General features: G+C 42.4%; 1 protein-coding gene across 4 annotated transcripts in view; it reads left to right on the forward strand.

Annotated features, from left to right (window-relative positions):
- The window catches only part of LOC126236488 (protein regulator of cytokinesis 1-like), a 148995-nt gene that overhangs the window by 60247 nt on the left and 69299 nt on the right, over positions 1–19449 (forward strand). For all 4 annotated transcript variants that reach the window (XM_049945834.1, XM_049945839.1, XM_049945835.1 and 1 more), the window contains exons 9-10: positions 2246–2393; positions 17206–17355. In XM_049945834.1, coding sequence (XP_049801791.1) covers positions 2246–2393; positions 17206–17355 — 298 coding nt within the window. The remainder of the gene's footprint in view (positions 1–2245; positions 2394–17205; positions 17356–19449) is intronic.

Raw genomic sequence — 19449 nt, forward strand, 5'->3', positions numbered from 1 at the left:
AAAAAATCTGTCGTGATTTTCAACCGCACCAAAATTTTTTCCCTATCGTTATAATAGTCACTTTCTGTCCCACTGCTATGCCAAGTGCCTCATCAAGGGTCACACAGCTATGAATGCCCACAAAAGATTAAAATTGATGTTCTGCAGATTTTGTAATCATCTAAACAGGCAGGAAAAGATAAGTAATGCCCAGAAATACCTTAAATTGGAGACTCGTTCGGTTCACTGTCAGGAGGAGGTTGCTGCTTTTTCACCGAACAATCATTTTTTGAAAGCTTAAGTACAACCAAACAAAGAAAATAAAGGCCATTTCGAAGAAAACAGTTGAAATTTTTGGAAAAGCAAACATTCCATCTAATCATTTACAGACAAGAAAACAGATGCAAATTTCGATACAAATAGAAGCTAATTTTGCCAGAAATAGATGCTAAAATTTCTGGTCCCTGCAATTGATCAATTGACTGTGCCTGGTGTAAAGTTCTAAAATCTTGAGTTTGCTGCGGACCACATGTGCAGACATTGGGGACTGCAGCATTGTCAACTAACATTGGTAGTTATTCTCACCAAACTAACTTACTACAGTAATGGATTGTGTGCCTTGATAATCTCTGCTTTTTGTAGCTTTGTTTTCGTGGCACACTGTAAAGGTTGCAGAAGGGCCTAATATTTTTCTTGTTAGTGTTCTCCCACAGGAGAGACAAAATATCTAAAAGGAAAAAGGCTATTTACTTTTTACAATACCTGCACTAGTAAAAAGCTTACACTATACAGAAATAAGTATGTAAATAGATTAACATTTTTAATTAAAAGTATTTCAACAGGGAACAAGTCAGAATTACGTTGAGGAAAATAATTTTCTAAGATACAAAGGAAGTGTTTATATACAGGATGATTTTGGTAAAAAAACTGCAACAAAAAATCCCTGAGAGGCTGAAGAGCTGGAAAGGTCATATGGAAATATATTCCAGGAGAGGTGCTTGAAGGTGGAGATAGGATCTTTGACAGCGTAGGTTTCAGTGTCTAAGACACATATGAGAACACGCAAGGCAAGTGGGAAAGTTCTATCTGTTCTAATCGTACGGTGGCACAAACCATCAGCCCTGGTCACAATGCCTCCCTCCACATGGAAATGCAGAAATGTGCTGGAGCCATCAGGTAGTAGTCACATTCCCCTTTGTACCACCAAAGGCGTGTCTTTCATCACCAGAGGAGGCAGAGTCACCTGCAGGAAGTGCAGATATGCTGCATCTCTTGGGGGCATTGTGGAAATATGCCTGGTTCTGGTAGGTGGTCATTAATAATCACCGGCCACACATTGAGGCTGAACCAGTGTTGATTTTTGCGGCCAACCTATCAGTAAAACACTAGTATAGACAGAACCTTTCCATTTGCGTGGTGTGTTCTCACTTGTGCTTTCAATCTCTGAAACCTACATTGTCAAAGATCATTTATCTCCATCTTCAAGTGGGTTTACTCTTTTGGGGTGCATCACACACACACACACACACACACACACACACACACACACACACACACACACACCACCACCACCACCACCACCATTCAGGTGTGAAGCTCCTCACTAGACAGCTCTAACTACACATGCAATTTTTATGCTATCATGTAAGCAAAAACAACGTCCTCACAATAGGTGAAACTCAGTTCCCAAATAAATCATCAAGGGCTCTGCGGTAGATTAATTTACCATTAGCATTAGAATGAATCCAGAGAGTCGCTCATGTAAAAGGGCATAAGGACACACTACATCTCTTGTCAAGATCAAGAAACTTGCTTCAAGAATCTAAAATGAATGCAAATTTGATAGCCATTTATGGAAAAACATCAAACTAAAATATTGATAGTAATCACTCGAAACTTCATGAAAACTTTATAAATGGGGTCACAATTAGACAGATTCGAGGTGGAAAATACTCCCTCAAATGAATGCCAGACTTTATAAAAAAAAGGTCAGTGTGTGTCCTGTAGAGCATGAAAAACAAAATAAATTAAAAATGATACATATGTATATTTTGCTGAACATCAAGCATAATACATTATTTGCGTGAGGACAGGTCTTTTCGTACCAGCTCCTGTGACTTTTGGTTTTTATACTGTAATTTTTAAATTAATATGAAAAGTTAAAGCAGATATATTATTAGGTTAAATGTTATTAGCAAGTAAAATAATAGAACATCTGTGTGATATATCCAGGTAGAGTTTTCTAATGAAGTATCTTTATTTTCAGGCCTTTGTTTCAGTTAATGGAGAAGCGTCAAAAACTTTGGGAGAAAATGATTGCCTTGGAAAGTAAAGCTAATGATAGAGATCGTTTGTTTAACAACCGTGGAGGTCAGTTACTTCGGGAAGAGAAGGAAAGAAAAGTTATACAGAAGGTACATGTTCTGTTAATATATGTATGTATCAAACAATAAGATTTAAACCACATGGCAGATCCCCAATGGTAACTCAAAGATGATTTGTAAGACTTTGCAGCACCCGATGTTCGCTGCCTCCTTTGTGTCAGTTGTTAAACAGCCAGTACAGAAAACTGATGCTGCTATACAAACGAAGATAGCTTGTGTTAGTGCTAGTATCTGTATTTACGAGTGTACTTGCGCTGCTGCAGTTATTCACAGCCTATACTTCCTCCCAAAACATCACCTAAGTCTGTGGTTGCTAATGTTGCGGAGCTCCTTGCTCCCCCTAAGGTTCAGTCTGGTCCAACATCCAGTGCTGCCATTACCACTGTTGCAGTTGTGGCTCCAAAGCCTACCCTGGTCAAAAAAAACGAAGGTCAGGCATCCATCGCTAACAGAGTTGGGAGATAAACAGTCTGACGATGTCAATGTCATCCTATCTGATGTCTCTCTTGACTCTTTGGTAGAGTTAATGGACGTTGATATCGGATGGGGGCAGTCATCTCACCCCAAGATTGAGCCTCCAGCCATTGAGGGCTCTCCTTCCTGGCAGAAAGACATTGTGAAAGTACAACCCCTGTGATAGGTGGCTCCCATATTACAGTGGAATGTTAATGGGTTCAGGACATATGTGGAGGAACCAAAACTGCCAGCCTTTGCTTGCGAGAAACACATTATAAAGCCCCTGACACCCCTTGCTTTGGGGTCGGGTTTTAGTGTGTCTCATTACATCTCACAAGCTGTGCATCCTCAACATGGGTACTCGCACTCATTTCCGTGCTGCTAGTGGGTCATTCTCAGCCACTGACATCTTTCTGCTCTCCAGGCCTTGCAGACTGTTCAGTGGGAGGTCATTGACGACCTTCATTCTAGTGACCATTTCCCAGTCCTCATTCAACTGCTGAGTGGAGCATTCCCTGAAGAGAAAGTCAGCATGTTTGAACACTTTCTCAGCATCCATGAACAGGTGGACAACATCATATGAGTAATCCATCATGCCAATGACCTATTGATTCCTCAGGTCATCTTAGGAAGTGACCAGTACATTGGTGGACAGATAAATACTGTTCAGTAATTTGAGACAGGTGTGCGGCTCTTAGACTGTTTAAATGCCCCCCGATAGCAGACAACCTCATAGCCTTTATAGTTGCAAGAGCCAAGACTCAACATGTAATTGAGGAGAGCAAGAAAAGGTAATGGCAAGCACTCCTGGACTCTATTACTAATTCCACTTGTTCTCCAAAAGTACAGGAAGCCATCTGGAGGATTTTCAATAAACACAGTGGTTCACTTATTTATAGCAGTAGTGCTAAAACAGAGGCGTCTCCAAACAATGCCTGGAGAGATTGCTCAGATGCTGGCAGAGCATTTTGTGAAAACCACTGCCAATACAAGCAAAGATCGGGCATTTTACCACTACCATGTGACTGTGGAGAGGAGCAAATTGGATTTCAGATCCCACAATTGTGAGTCTTACAATTGCCCTTTCTGCATGTGGGAGCTGGAATCTGCACTGTCTGAGACGTGTGATACTGCACCTGGTCACGATCAAATCCAATACTGCATGCTTCGATACTTGCCAGCAGTGTCAAAGGAAATCCTTCCTTGAATGTTATAATTTAATATTGCAGTCAGATCAATTCCCTGACTTGTGGAGTGAGACAATTTTGATACCTCTCCACAAACCACGAAAGGACTATACATGTCACAGTAGTTATCAGAGAATCACCTTAACAAGCTATGTAGGAAAGACCCTGAAGTGAATGGTTAACTGTTGTCTTGTCTGTTTGTTCGAGACAATGCAACTCCTTAACCATTCTCAGTGTGGATCGAGAGATTTCAGTTCACTGTCGACAGCCTGACCTCTGCTAGAGGCGGCTGTTCAGCAGGCTTTCCTACATAAACATAACTGTTTCAGCATATTCTTAAATATAAGTGAGATGTAATACTCTATTTGGAGACACTATTATTGCACAGTTGTATCAGTGGGGCTTTTTAGGCCACCTCCCCATCTTCATACAGTCTTCCCTGCTTAGCGGTTTTCTAGAACCCGAGTTGGTGACACAGTCAGATCATTTTGAGCAGGTGAATGGTCACCCTTAGGTTAGTGTTTTAAGTGTTGCCCTGTTTGCTGTAGCCCTCAACGATATTACATATACATACAGCTCCATATTTGTGGAGGATTTTGCTTTTTTTCTGTTCTTCCTCGACTGTTGCAGCTGAGATCCATCAGTTGCAACTATCACTGCGGAGGTTAGAGGACTGGGCTGCAAAGATGGGTTTTCAATTTTCTGCAGATAATTGTGCATGCGTGCACATTTTAATTGTTCTCACTGTATTTTTAATTTATCTGATTTGCAAGTGAGGGACACCTCTCTACATTTTAGAGTGTGAGGTTTCTGGGCCCTGTTTTTCACTCCACATTGTCGTGGTTGCCATACCTGAGAAACCTGAAAGCCAGAACCCTCAAGGCACTGAAACATCATAAAGTGCCTTAGCCACAGTTATGGGGAGTGGACAGGGCATCTCTGCTCCAGTCTTAGAGCTTTCGTTGTTGCGGGACTGTGGGTGCACAGTATGTGGACTGGTGAGGCCTTCTTATTTGAATATAGTTGACGCTGTCCACCATGGGGGATTCAGATGGCCACAGGTGCTTATAGGACCAGTCCCATACCCAGTGTCTGTGCTGAGACTGGGGAACTGCCATTCACCATCAGGCAGCAGCTACTCGTGCTACATCAGGCATGTAAGTTCGTTGCAGCACCGACTTCACCCGGAGACCATACTGTTGCTCGTCTGCCTCTGGTACACCTCCAACTGTCCATCAGCCATAATGCCAATTGGGTTCCATGTTTAGCATGTGCTGGAGTCAGTTAATGTGGAGCAAATCCAGGGTTTTAACAGTTTGCCACCATAGTTACTGCAAAGGCCTGGGGTGAATTTTGATTCAATGCAGTACAGAAGGGATTGCATTCATCCTCCTGTTTTTAATGCAAAATTTTCTAACCTTTTATATGAGCGCAACAACTGTGTATCTGTCTTTGTGAATGGTTCTAAACAGGGGGACTCCGTAGGTTGCTCTGTTGTTTTCCCAGATAATGTCCTCAAGGTCCAACTACCTCAAGAATTTACTGTCTTCAACACAAAATTGTATGTGATCTTGCGGGCAATGGAGTATACGATACATTCTTGCAGTGCTAAATTTATCTTCTGTCCTGATTCTCTGAGTGCCCTTCACTCACTCTAACATTTGTACCAAGCATATAAAGTTATCCAGAATGCCCTCCTCCAACTACGACAACTGTGGAAGGAAGTGTCTTTTCTGCTGCGTAAGGGCACATGGGTATTTTGGGGAATGAAAGGGTGGATCTATCCGTGAAGGAGGTGTGTTGTGATACTCAGTTATTTCTTGTGCCATCCCCCTGCATACTAACACATCACTGTTGAGGTGCAAAGTAATGTGTAGTTGGGAAGACGAGTGGCTGGAACTGACAGACTATAAGCTCTGTCTAGTAAAGCCAACAACACAGCCATAGCTACCTCTTTCCACCCACTTTGATGGGATGAGGTCCTCCTTGCTTATTTTCGCATGGCTTGTTGCTCTGGCAAGAGGATCCTGAAGTGTGTGGGCTTGTGGCATACAAGTCACTGTGCGCCACATTTTATTGGACTGTTTTGTTTTAAGACCAGCGGGCCGTGGCGGATTTGCCAAAAGATATCCCTTCTATTTTAAATAACCTTCAAATGGATGTGGTTCAAGTTTTGTGAATTGTCCAACATCTTTTCCAAGATTTTAGGGTGGTGATTTTTGTGTGTTAACAGGGTCATTGGCTCATCCACATTTTTTGTAAGTAGTCAGCCAGTGACATTTGTTTGTGCCTTTCTTTTAGCTGCTTTCTCATTTTATTTGTGTTGTAATCTCATGTATAGCTTCTACTTTTTCTCCGCTGTTTTGGTACATGTGAGATAGGATGATTTTGTGGTCAATTGAGTGCATGAGTGTGGAACAATTTTTGAGGTTTTAGCCACATTCATTTGTTTTAATGAATGTAAGGGTGCTGATAAGCTCACCATTGAGCACCCATAACCTACGCGCACGCGTTTATTGCCAACAGAAGTCCAAAAATTGTAAGAGTGGTAGAACTTGGTCAATGAAAGATTTTCTCATATTTGGCGCATGCCACCAATACTGTTCTAGAGCACTACTTGAGGAGATATCAGTTTTAAGAAGAGTGATGTATAGCAACTAATAAATTCTCGCTGAGCTGTCAGAACTTTTTAAGAGGTCTGGCATTCAGAAATGTCTGCAGAAGCCATTGAAAAAGAGATGTGATCTCACGATGGGACAAAAATATTTTTGAGCCAATTAAGTTGTAGTGGTTCAAAGGTCTAAAAATTTTTGTGCGAGAAGAATCAAGACAATTTAATTGATTCTGTTGATGAAAAACTGGAAGTTATAATAATCTTTGATAGCATTTAAAAATTGCTCACCAAGATATTTTATAATTTTTACTGTTAATGTCAATAACACTTAATTTCAAAACACAGTTGTGAAATATTATTGAAACTAAATAAAGATCTGTTATGTGCCCACCTAAACTTTTAATGCGCATGACAGTAATATTCTAGAACAGCTGTTCCAGCTCATTGAGCATTGTTGCTCTCTGGGAACAATCAAATGTACCAGCACAGCAGAGCCTTGTGATCTGTCTGCCATGCCTTACCTCATAGTGCCCACATCTCGTCTCTGACACTCCGAAGAGCTGCTGCACCACAACTCATTATACCACATCAGTAAGGAACTTTTTTGTCTCAGAAAATCTACTTTCACACACAACTTCAAAAAGTAAAATTATGTTGCTCACAGGATTGTGCCTTCCAACAAGGAACCTGCAGATGCTGATACCATTTTTCGTATCCATGGAGACCTCTATTTATAAGAAAGTGGGAATGTGGTAAAATAGTAAATGCATCCCACATTTTGTATTGAAGACTAAAATAGAGGACAAATCCTGTCCTAAATTGTGGACTATTCTGTCTTGTGCAAACAGAGTGTCTACCAAAAAAGTAGTGTACAGGTAGTCATGCTGCAAGCAGCACACACTGGAGAGTTCTTTCTCTCGAATCCTCACCCACCCTCATACTCAGAAAAGGTCATCTCTTTTCATCTGTCTTGTAATTGAAAGTAAGTTTGCCACATGGGCTACATGGATTTCACTGCTGATTACATGCACTGAATACCTGGGATTACACTCAGAGAATCAGACTACATGAGACATCCACTGAGGAGGAAGGAGTTAAGAGTCTCACAATAACTCTTGCCTTTCCTCAGAGATGACTAAAAGAACATCCATATGTGCCTTTGCATTTACAACATTGGTATTATTAGTGTGACCTTTAGAATTAGCTTTGCTTATGAAACCATCCCCAATTTATCGGGCCTAATTACTTTCGATCTCCTTCGGGTTTTGGATCCACAACCTTTCAAAATTTTATAGAAGTGGAAATCATTTTGGTCCAGACACGTTATGTGGGTCATAACATGTACACTGCTTGAAACATTTCCATCTGGATTTTAGCAGCCAATCTCTCATGCAAGTCATCGTGTACTGTCACGGTCATAGCCCCCCCCCCCCCCCCCTCCACACACACACACACACACACACACACACACACACACACACACGTGGGATTTGCAGTATTGGTGCCTCACTGGAACTTCCTCATGTATGTTGGGGAGTGTATGTCTGTCCAGTGCTGGGTGCTGTGACTCCAGACAGTAATATGCTAGATAGTCAGATGTATTGTGAAAGTAGCTATCATCCCACTAGTGTACAAGCAGACACTTCGGTTTATTCCAATGTCACCAGAAAGAGGTGCACCTGACAAAGCACCCCCTACCAATATAAAACCTAAAAACAGCCTCCCACTAACCAGTGGTAGAAAACAAAACAGACCACATGCTGCAAAGCAGCACAGGCATCATTGTAGAAACCAAGAAAGAAAATTTCACAGAGGAATCAAAGCTATATACGGTTGAAAGGAAAACTCATTCCAGTGGCACCTGACAACCTGGGGAAGAACCTATTAACACTGACAGAGTACCACAGTTTTAATACAAGCTACTCCTTTTTGTGGCCCAAATCTGACATAACTTCAGTGGAATTGTGTTGGCAACCTTTGCCCCTATAGCCGAACTTGCAGGGCACAACTACTGTCGCAGGAGATTTGTTTTTTAGAAAATATTATGCCTATTGCAAAAACCTTACTTATAGTGGTATTTGGAGGTATCTGCATACTAATGCAATTGGCCATTATCAGCAGAGAAGTGCCTCTAAACGCCATACTCGAAGCGGTCCATTTTCATTTGTCCATCAGGATGATGCCATGTAACTACGGACTGCAGTGTCCACAGGCTGCTTGGTTCAGCTTAAAAATCTTCAAGTAGCAACAAAACAGTAGACCAAATTATTTTAGTCAGAATTCTGCTTAACCCTCAAGCGGGCACACGGCGCACTTCATACACTTGTACAAAGTAATGTTACCATGGTAGAAAGTATAAGCAGACTTTGCAGTTTAATCTTAGTTTGATTAAACAACGTTAAAATAAACTTACATTAAATGAATTAAAGCACTGTTTCAATTAAGCAATCATGAAATAAAATTTTCATTACGCTTGTAGTTCAGGCTTTTGGTCGATAAGGCCCTTGCCACTTGTGAATAATAAAATAACAATTATATCACTTTGCTGCTGCCCACAGGTGTTATCCTTCAGTAATGACCCAGTCGAAGCATTAAACAGTGCAATTACATCAGATGCCAATTGTTCATTTGATATCTGAATACCTCATAGATAACTGCCTCATTGTGGTATAGTGCTGCTGGCTCAGAATATAAGTAAGTTTGTTGCACAGATCTTAGATTTTCTCACGTACCTCGCTGTTTATTTTATGTTACTGCTGCTCACTTGGACATTGGCAACATACATTATTACAGTATTAACCGAGATGATACTGAAGCAACATGCACAGTCCCTTAATTTAAAAACAATGGAATGATCCACGACAACATTATTTGTGATAGCCACACTTTATACGTAAGCGTGCCCGGTCAACGGCTAATAATGGAGATTCAATTCACTTTAATGCAGTGCACAACAAATATACTCTGCTACGATAATCGAATCTGTACCCTAAAACATACGCCTCTTGTCTCAGTAGAATGACGAGCTCTGTCTCACAAGCCTCCTCCAATCCTCCATGTCTCACATCCACACACTGAGCCTCCCACATTGATCCTCCCCCTTCCTAATCATCCTTCCAACCCTCCCCTTCCCTAATCATCCCTCTGACCCTCCCCCTCCCTAATCATCCCTCCAACCCTCCCCCCCTCTGACCCTCCCCCTCCCTAATCATCCCTCCAACCCTCCCCCCCTCTGACCCTCCCCCTCCCTAATCATCCCTCCAACCCTCCCCCCTCTGACCCTCCCCCTCCCTAATCATCACTCCAACCCTCCCCCCTCTGACCACCCCCCTTCTACTGCCCCTCTGACCACCCCCCTTCTACTGCCCCTCTGACCACCCCCCTTCTACTGCCCCTCTGACCACCCCCCTTCTACTGCCCCTCTGACCACCCCCCTTCTACTGCCCCTCTGACCACCCCCCTTCTACTGCCCCTCTGACCACCCCCCTTCTACTGCCCCTCTGACCACCCCCCTTCTACTGCCCCTCTGACCACCCCCCTTCTACTGCCCCTCTGACCACCCCCCTTCTACTGCCCCTCTGACCACCCCCCTTCTACTGCCCCTCTGACCACCCCCCTTCTACTGCCCCTCTGACCACCCCCCTTCTACTGCCCCTCTGACCACCCCCCTTCTACTGCCCCTCTGACCACCCCCCTTCTACTGCCCCTCTGACCACCCCCCTTCTACTGCCCCTCTGACCACCCCCCTTCTACTGCCCCTCTGACCACCCCCCTTCTACTGCCCCTCTGACCACCCCCCTTCTACTGCCCCTCTGACCACCCCCCTTCTACTGCCCCCTCTGACCACCCCCCTTCTACTGCCCCCTCTGACTACCCCCCTTCTACTGCCCCCTCTGGCCCACACACTTCTACTGCCCCTCCCCCTCCTACTCTGACCCTCTTCTTCCTACTCCCCACATCAGACCTCCCCACTCCCCCTCCAACACTAATCCCCTCCAACAAACCCCTTCCATCCCTACTCCCCACACACATCTGTCCTTCCTCTTTCCCCCACCACCACCCCCCCCCCCCCTCACCATTCACTTCTCTCCTTCCTCCACCACCCACCGTCCCTATTCACCATTCACTTCTGTCCTTCCTCCACCACCCACCGTCCCCCTTCACCATTCACTTCTGTCCTTCCTCCACCACCCACCGTCCCCCTTCACCATTCACTTCCGTCCTCCGACATCCCCCCCCCCTCCCCCCCGCCTCGCATTCCTACGCCGCTATCTCACCACCTTCAGCTGCAATGCCTTCTTGACTGGACCAAAAAAGTGCCGACCAGTGAGGAATTTCCTCAGTTTTGATAAGTCCAAGGGAGGCAAATCTGTGGAATAGGGTGGTTGTTTCAGCACTTTGTAGTGTAAATCCCCCAATTTCCCCACTGCCAAGACAGTTTTATGGGCAGGTGCATTTTTCCTCATTCTTTAAGCTGGCCCTGCTTTTGCGAATGCTTGTGTTTAGTTTCTTAATAAGTGTAGTATCCTCAATTATATTTTAACTTTTTTCAAAATAGTCAAGCAACAAAATTCCTTTCGCATCCCAAAATGTGGCCGCTGTGATCTTTCTCGTCAAAGGCACTATCCTTGCCTTCTTTGGGGCTGAAGAGTGCTGTTTGGATTTGAGTGTGTAGTGGAGGATCCATGTTTCATCCACTGTCATCTATCAATGCAAAGGTTCACTTCTGTTTTTCTTAAACTGTATGAAGCATTTTTTGGAAAATGTTGTGCGAATGCATTTGTGATCTGTAGTGAGCACACGGGGCACTGGTCTTGTGCAAATCTTTCTCATGTTCAATTCCTGACACAAGACTCGACCAACGCATTCCTTTGATGTGCTAAAGCATTTTGCAATTTCATACACATTTGTATGCTGATCGCCCAAAGCACTTTATGGATTATTTCTGGTGTGCTTGCACTTTATAGACATCCTTTATGTGGATCATCTTTGATGCTTTCATGATTCTGTTTAAACTCTGCCACCCATTTCTTCATGGTGGAACATGCTGAAGAACCGTCATACACATTTAAAATCTGCAAATGACTTTGTCAGTGTTACATCTTCTTATACACAGAACTTAAGTCACAGCAAAATACTTGATTTTTTTCCCATTTTCTACGCCATGTGCATCACAACTGCTTAAAACGACTGTGTACAGTTAACTGCTACCAGGAATGACTTGCAATTTTACCTGGCATTTACTAACATGTGTACTAATATAAGGGGGAAAACCACACAAGTAGTGCTGCAATCTCTGGGTGAGGCCGCGAACTTACCAGACAGCACTTGTACTATAAAGTTGTCAAACAGCATGCAAGAATCTCAACCACAAAACTGAGATGGGTAGGAGACTTCTAATAATACTCAGAAGAAAATGAAGCTTTCGCTGACTTTTATTATGCAGCTCCCCAGCCATCTCTCCAGTACAGGGACGTAAGATGTGCACGATGGGTTTTATGTTCCTACAACTATGTGCTGTTGTGGTTAAAGTGTGGAGTCTTACATCTTCTGAATATAGGAAAGGGGACATACTTCATTACTCTCACTGGGTCATTCTGTGCCACAAATTACTTTTAGTTTCCCTCCCTTGAAAACACTGTTCAGTGGAGGTTTTGCCTGTATGTGTGCCGCACGTGCTTTAACAAGTGTGAGCCATTACACTTGTTGGGACTGAACCTGCCCTTTGTGATTCTTCTACAGTCTAAGGTACAAATTTCTTGACCTAAGAAACTGGGTGTATCGTTGTAGGTTAACTGTTAATAAGTGAGGTGGACACTACCCTGTGGAAATGCTTACTATGACAGTAGTGTAATGTAGTGTGCACAAGACAGTACTTGGGTTAGAGAATCCCTTCGGTATACTGGGTAAGCAATTAGATGTAGCACACCATAAAACTGGAAATTGATCCTCTGCAATTGCTATGGATAAAAACACACTTCATTAGAAGTCAATAATGAAAATTTTAAAGTAATGTCTCTCAATTATACTAACTCAATAGTGCTAATGGTGTGCACAAAGTAATTGGAATAGAGTTGTCTGAAGCCAAGTATATTAACAGGGAACACTGAATTTTGAATGGGATAAAAAGTGCATCTGGCAGTGTGTTTATGGCCCTGTATATTTGATTAAAGGAAGAGGATGATGATGATGAGGCAGTAAACCAATGGCAGATGTAAAAACAATAAGAAGAATTCTAAAAAAGGTGTATAGGGCAGAAGAAGACTGGACCACTGACGAGGACAGCCATGGGCCTGAGGAGATGACGAGGCACCCGTCAAATCCCCCTAGTGGCCAACGAAGCTAATACATCTAATGTCACAGAAGAGTAGAAACCATTATCACAAGTAAACCATAAAACCACATCAGTCAAGTTGGCATCATCTGTTAGTATCAGAGATAGTGTATCAGGAAGTTTAAGTTTTTGCTGTAAGATGGCCAAATTAGCACAGTCCAATAGTGTGCGGGCTGTGATCATACTGGCACTACATTGATAGTTGGGTCGATCTGCACATCGTAGGGTGTGGCCATGGGTCAGCCAACAGAACAGTAGATTCCCTGCAAGAAGCTTGAAGGGAGGACTGGCACATGGTTGTGGTCCTCTTTGCTGCTCATAATTTGTTCAAAGAAACCAGAGCACACCAACCTGTGTTCCAAGCCTCCAACAACTGACAGTGTAGAGCCAACCAAAAGTCTGGTTTCGACACCCAATCTGATAAAAATTAAACTCCACGTGAACAAACCTCATAAAGACCAACAGTAACAATTGATCACCGTGTCATGCTGAGCCAATAGGTGTCACTGGATGCAGCTATGGAGTAGCAGCATACGATCAGCACACCGTCCTCCCAATCATTTTCATGACTTGAGCTACTACTTCTCTATAAAGTAGCTCCTCAATTGGACTCACAGGGACTGAGCATACCCTGCTAGCCTAAAGCAATTGGCAGACCCAAATGATGACACATCAAAGTGTTAGTCAAGCCCAACAGCATTTAGCTTCAGTGCTCTGGCAGGAACCAGTGTCACCACTGATGCGCAAGGCCTTTGGCATCTAATAGAAGGTTGTGGATATTAAAGACAAAAATATTTCTGGGGCAGTGCTCAGCAATTATTTGCAGGCACTTCACAGAGCTCATGCACAACAGGATATTCGTGGTTGTTAGGGGTCTGGTGTATTTCAAAGCTCCAGGTATAGCTATAAACTTTGCTGTGAACACGCTGCACACAATTAGAAGTGTATGAAAAAATGTAACCAGTATTGTCATTCAATTATTATTTCAGAACTGAGTGAAACAGGTATAAGAGTTAAAATCCACAGAGGAACAGAGTCAATTATATGCGGTCAGAGGTGGTGAATTGGGAGTTTCTAACCACACCACACCACAACTGACCTACCTGTTATGTGGTGAATCATAAGAAGTCTGAATTGTTGATTGCAAGACAAATTTTCAATGATTTGGGTGGTTTGAGGCCTAGGAATTTGTGATAGCTTGAGCAGAAGGGTCCAGTTGCTAATTAAACAGCTTGGTGGTGGACATATCAGCAAGAGGAGAGAGAGAGAGAGAGAGAGAGAGAGAGAGAGAGAGAGAGAGAGGAGGGGGGGTTGTGAGTGGCAGAGGAGGACCAGCACTGCTGGTTGAAATGTGTTCATATTAGGGGAGATCATGTTGAAAAACAAAACTTCTTTGAAAGCATAAATTGTCGTTTTCATCATCAGGACAATAACTTTTCAGACCACCCTCATAATGGACAGATTTGCTTTGCCCTCCAGTGTTAGTGATAGAAATTTCATCACTTGAAGCATTCAAATATTTTTTAATTTGTTCTGCCTGTCATACCATTGGTATCTTTGTAACAATAGGTAACAGCTCGTAGCCGTTGTTTCTTGTAATACTGTCAAACCATCTGAAATTATACATACACTTTTTTGTATAGCTGGTAATATAGATGCATAAGAGATCTATGGTTATGTTCCTCCTTGAAACTTAGCTTGCCCTTAGTAATTTGCCTCTCTCTCTTGAGTTTTTGTATCTTTTGTTCACTTAAATTACAGGACACTCTCAGTTCCACTCAGGATAATTGAGAACAATTAAGACACACTTAGAACAATGAACAGAGTAATAATTGTGGGCTCCTTAACTGCATTTGCAGCAAGTTGCCTCACCATTATGAGCCAGTTGATTGGCTGAATGATTGAATTTGTGAAAGTGTGTCAGATTAGAAATGTGTTGTCTGACTTACCGGTAGCAGTGGATATATCTTGCCATTGCATGTTTTGGTAGTATTTTTCTGTTAATTATAATGATATTCACCACTGTTTTTACTAGCTCACCAAGTACCCTTTTCATTATTGGTCAGGTATCAGTGAACCATTCCTATGCGCTCTCCTTTCAGTATCTCAGTAATGCTGCCACATTATCCCGTATCGTTACTTAAATTAAAAGTTTTTTGTAGCTCTTTTTCTGTAGGATTTTCTGCAAGTGATTTAGCTGCTGTGAGTGTTGTCACTACCTGGAAATAATCAAGCTTATGGGTTCCAGAGTAGAAGCAATCTTCTGGATGAAGAAGGGGCTTTTAATCTTAGTATCCTTCTCATTTCTTAACTATCAAATCAAATTGTAGCAACCACTTTTTGTTCTGCTGCCGTTACTTCTACATTTCTCAGGAGGACTATTAATTCAAGCTCACTTTCTTAACTCTGTGTTGATACCCAGCACCAGCTCTGAGAGTTGAAGTAGAAGAGTTTGAACAGTCATCCAGACAGCTACACTTCATCTTGGAAAGGCCTCATGCAGCTGGGATGTCAGATTTCATGGAGGATGCTCACCGATTGTTTCATCTAAATAGCCATTGTCCACATTTGCACACAGGGCACCTTGAAGTTATTGCTCTGGAACGCCAGGTTAGCTAAGAGGGCTGATCAACAAAGGCTGAGACAGATTTTTTTTTCCTGTAGCTTCCTTGATAGTTTTTTAGCTGTACAATGAAAATTTGAAGAGTGGGTTTTTATTTATAATGTTCATAGGTAGCAGAACTCTTGTATCAGTAGGTTGGTAGTAATCCTCTATTTTGTAGAAGTTCTTTGCAGTTTGAGTACCAGACAATGGAAGCAATGCAAGAGGAGCAGTACTTCACAATAAGTGTCTGTTTCAACCATAGAGCCACTGAAACTTACAAAAAGCTGCAGCAAGCATACGGCAAAGATGCCCTACGTCGTATAACATTGTTTAGGTGGTTCAAGGACTTCAAAGAAGACCAACTTGTCTGTGTTAAGCAAGGTGGACCTGGTACTTCGGTTTCTGTTGTGAGTGAAGCCAACATTTACACAGCTGCTGTGATTGTCTGGATAACGTCAAGTAACCTCAGCAAAGTGTTCAAAATTTCATATGGCAGTGTCTCCAAGTATGCCTGATCCTCTCTGTATGACTCCAGTTTGTCCCCATGGGGTGCCATGTCTGTTGACTCCCGAACAGAAGGCTGTGCAGTTGGAGAGAAGCCATGAGGTGCTGCCTCTCTTTGTTGATGAGAGGGCGCATTTCTGGAATCGATCATCACTGATGATGAGTCATGGCTGCATCATTATGATTCTGAAGGAAAACGAGCCAACGTGTGGAAATTACCAGATTCTCTAACACCAAAAACGGCGGAATTTGTTACCCTGTGCAGGGAAAGTTATGGTGATCACATTTTTTACTGTTGTTAATGAGTTACCAGCATGCAGTTCCCCCTCACACTATTTTTACAGCAGCATACTAAACTTCATTACTGGCTAAACTGAGGACACTGCAAGGAAACGACTAGAACTTTCTCGGATTGGTTGGCAACTTCATCATGACAGTGTTCGGCCTCACATCCCAAATAAAGTTGTGCAGTTTCTGGCTCAATTTAGCATTATGTGTGTACCACATCTGCCTTAAAGCCTTGATCTTGCACCCTTTGATCCTTTTTCATTTCTGTCACTAAAGACAAAGTTTCGGGCCAGTCAGTTCGAGAACTCTGTAGCAATGCTCAAGAAAAGTGAGGCAATTCTTAAGGACCTGCCGAAGAATGGCCTGTACCATGTGTTAAAGGACTGGCAGAGGGACTATAAAAAAGTGCATTCAAGTAGGAGGGCAGTACTTTGAAAAAGATCATGTAAACATTGAAATGAAGTAATAAACGTGTAAGGGGAACAAATCAGTCTGTCTTACCTATAGCCAGCCAGGACTGGCACAGATCCTTCAGATGTCACTGGTTAAGGGGCACAGTTGGCTTTACCAGCATATTTAGCACATGATAAACACATTTTTAGCCTGACTGAGGTTAATTTATTGTTGTTACAGAGCAATGTTGCCAACCTGTGAGGCAATTTATTGGGTTCTGTTAGTTGATGAAACATGTATTGTACTTTTATTATTACTGCTCATCTCACTTTGAGTAACTGTGTTATCCCATACTAAATTATATATGATTTACATTAACTTGGATGCAGTGCTTTTTGAATTTGATTGTTGTGCTTGCAATGTTTGTGTTGTCTTTGTGTAACTTATAAACTTTTCATCAGGAATTACCAAAAATAGAAGAGGAAATTTCACACCTGGTGAAGAGTTATGAAGAAACAAACCATGAACCATTTTTATTCTATGATCAGAAGCTGTCCTCTCTCATTGAAGACCAATGGAATAAACATCAAGAGGAGAAGAAAATTGCAAGAGTCAGTACAGTACATATGTATATGTTTTGTAACATTTTTGATAAATATTTTGGATATAGAAGTCTCAGGATGATTCAGAAGTGCAGGGTTTCTGTAAATTATCTTTACAACTTTAGACTTCAAAAACTCTATACTAGATATTAAAACATGGTTTGCAACCTGTGTATGAATGAGGAAACAAAACTTTGTGTTTTAGTTTATCACATCAGTGTGTGCACTCTCTGTGGTGCAGATGTCTAGTCGGAATTCTGTTTCTCTCCCCATGTGGTTCAAGATCTGCATGGTGACATGTTTAAATGCATTGTGAATGCATGCCATCATGTCCTGCAGGTCTCTAACCTCAGTTCGGTACATCAGATCCTGTACAAAACTCCACAGGAAGAAGTCTAGTGGTGGGAGGTCAGAGGATTGTATGGCAGCCAACACTCCTGTGGTGTCCACGTATTAACTTTGAGTTATCTTATTACATGCTGAAAACCATTCATTAATATCTAGTTAATTTTAAAGTTATTGAAGTCTTTAAGTTTTAAAGATAATTTATGGACACTTTAACAACTTTTATATTATCTAAATACTGTAGTTGGAACCAAATTGTTTTGAAGCTAGTCAAGCCTGTTATGATATAGAAAAACCCTCTATAACACTGTCAGTGTGACAATCCAAAGACCTGATGGAGTAGGGGTCTTGAAATGTCAAAAAGCACATCAACAAGGCTGTACACTTCGGACCTGTATCTCGACTGGGCTGAGGGCTTATGTCAGGTGGAGGGAGTAGGGCTGTCTAGCAGCTGGAAGGGAGAGTGAGCATGCAGGCAGGATAGGAATGTGGTACAGGCTCCACCGCCAACAAGCTCATGCAGCGTACAATGATGATGATGTGGAGTGGATTGGTTTATGGATACTGCAGGAAAGGTGTGGGTGCATGATGGGGGAAGTTAGTGTCCTGGGGCAGAGGTCTAGCAGAGATTGAAGCCGGGAGGGTTGCAGTATGTGTAGGGAGAAGACCTTTCACCTATTTAACTCGGAATAACTGGTGCTGAAGGGGGGAGGGGGGGGGGTGTCAAATACAGACAGCACAAATTGTGAAGCAGAATTGAAACAAAGCATGTCGTGCTCTGTAGTGTGTTCCGCCACTGAGTGGTTAACTCTGCTCGTAGCCACGTTTTGGCTGGGTCCATAAATTTGGGTGGCAACTTCTTTGATGTTGTGCTCTCATAAAATGCTGTTCAGAAATTGCACAAGAGCTGAAACTTATTGGAAGATTAAAACTGTGCACCAGACCAAGACTCAAACTTAGGACCTCTTCCTTTTGCGGGGAAGTGCTCTGCAAACAGAGCTACCCAAGTGCAACTCATGACCTATCCTCACAGAATTACTTCTGCCAGCATCTCATCTCCTACCTTCCAAACTTCACAGGAGCTCTCCTGCAGAAATAGCACTCCTGGAAGAAAGGATGCCTCTGAGAGGCAAAGGTCTCGAGTTCATCTAGTTCCAGCACACAGTTTTAATCTGCCAGGAAGTTTCATATCAGCACATATTCTGCTGCAGAGTGAAAATTTCATTCTGCTGCAGAGTGAAAATTTCATTCTGCTGCAGAGTGAAAATTTCATTCTGCACCAGAGTGAAAATTTCATTCTGCACCAGAGTGAAAATTTCATTCTGCACCAGAGTGAAAATTTCATTCTGCACCAGAGTGAAAATTTCATTCTGCACCAGAGTGAAAATTTCATTCTGCACCAGAGTGAAAATTTCATTCTGCACCAGAGTGAAAATTTCATTCTGCACCAGAGTTGGTATGTGCCATAACTGTTTCCATAGGCAGCCCTACAAGGGATTTGAGGTGGTTGTGAAATAGGGATGGACTAGGTTATTGGGTAGATTGGGTGGATGGTACCTCCCAAAGTGATAACTGCTTTTTTGTAGAACAATTCAATTGGAACAAAATTATGCAGAGGAGTTGTTACTCTATTTCTGTAACTTTCTTGCAAAGGAGCCTGTCAAAAGTATGCGGTACTTCATGAAGTACTTCCACTGCTAAGGGCTACAAAATGTAATGTGCAGTAAATCAATGAAGCTTCTCAAGTGCCAGCTTTTC

The sequence above is a fragment of the Schistocerca nitens genome, chromosome 2 (genome assembly GCF_023898315.1).
Source record: "Schistocerca nitens isolate TAMUIC-IGC-003100 chromosome 2, iqSchNite1.1, whole genome shotgun sequence".
Classification (NCBI taxonomy): Eukaryota; Metazoa; Arthropoda; class Insecta; order Orthoptera; family Acrididae; genus Schistocerca; species Schistocerca nitens.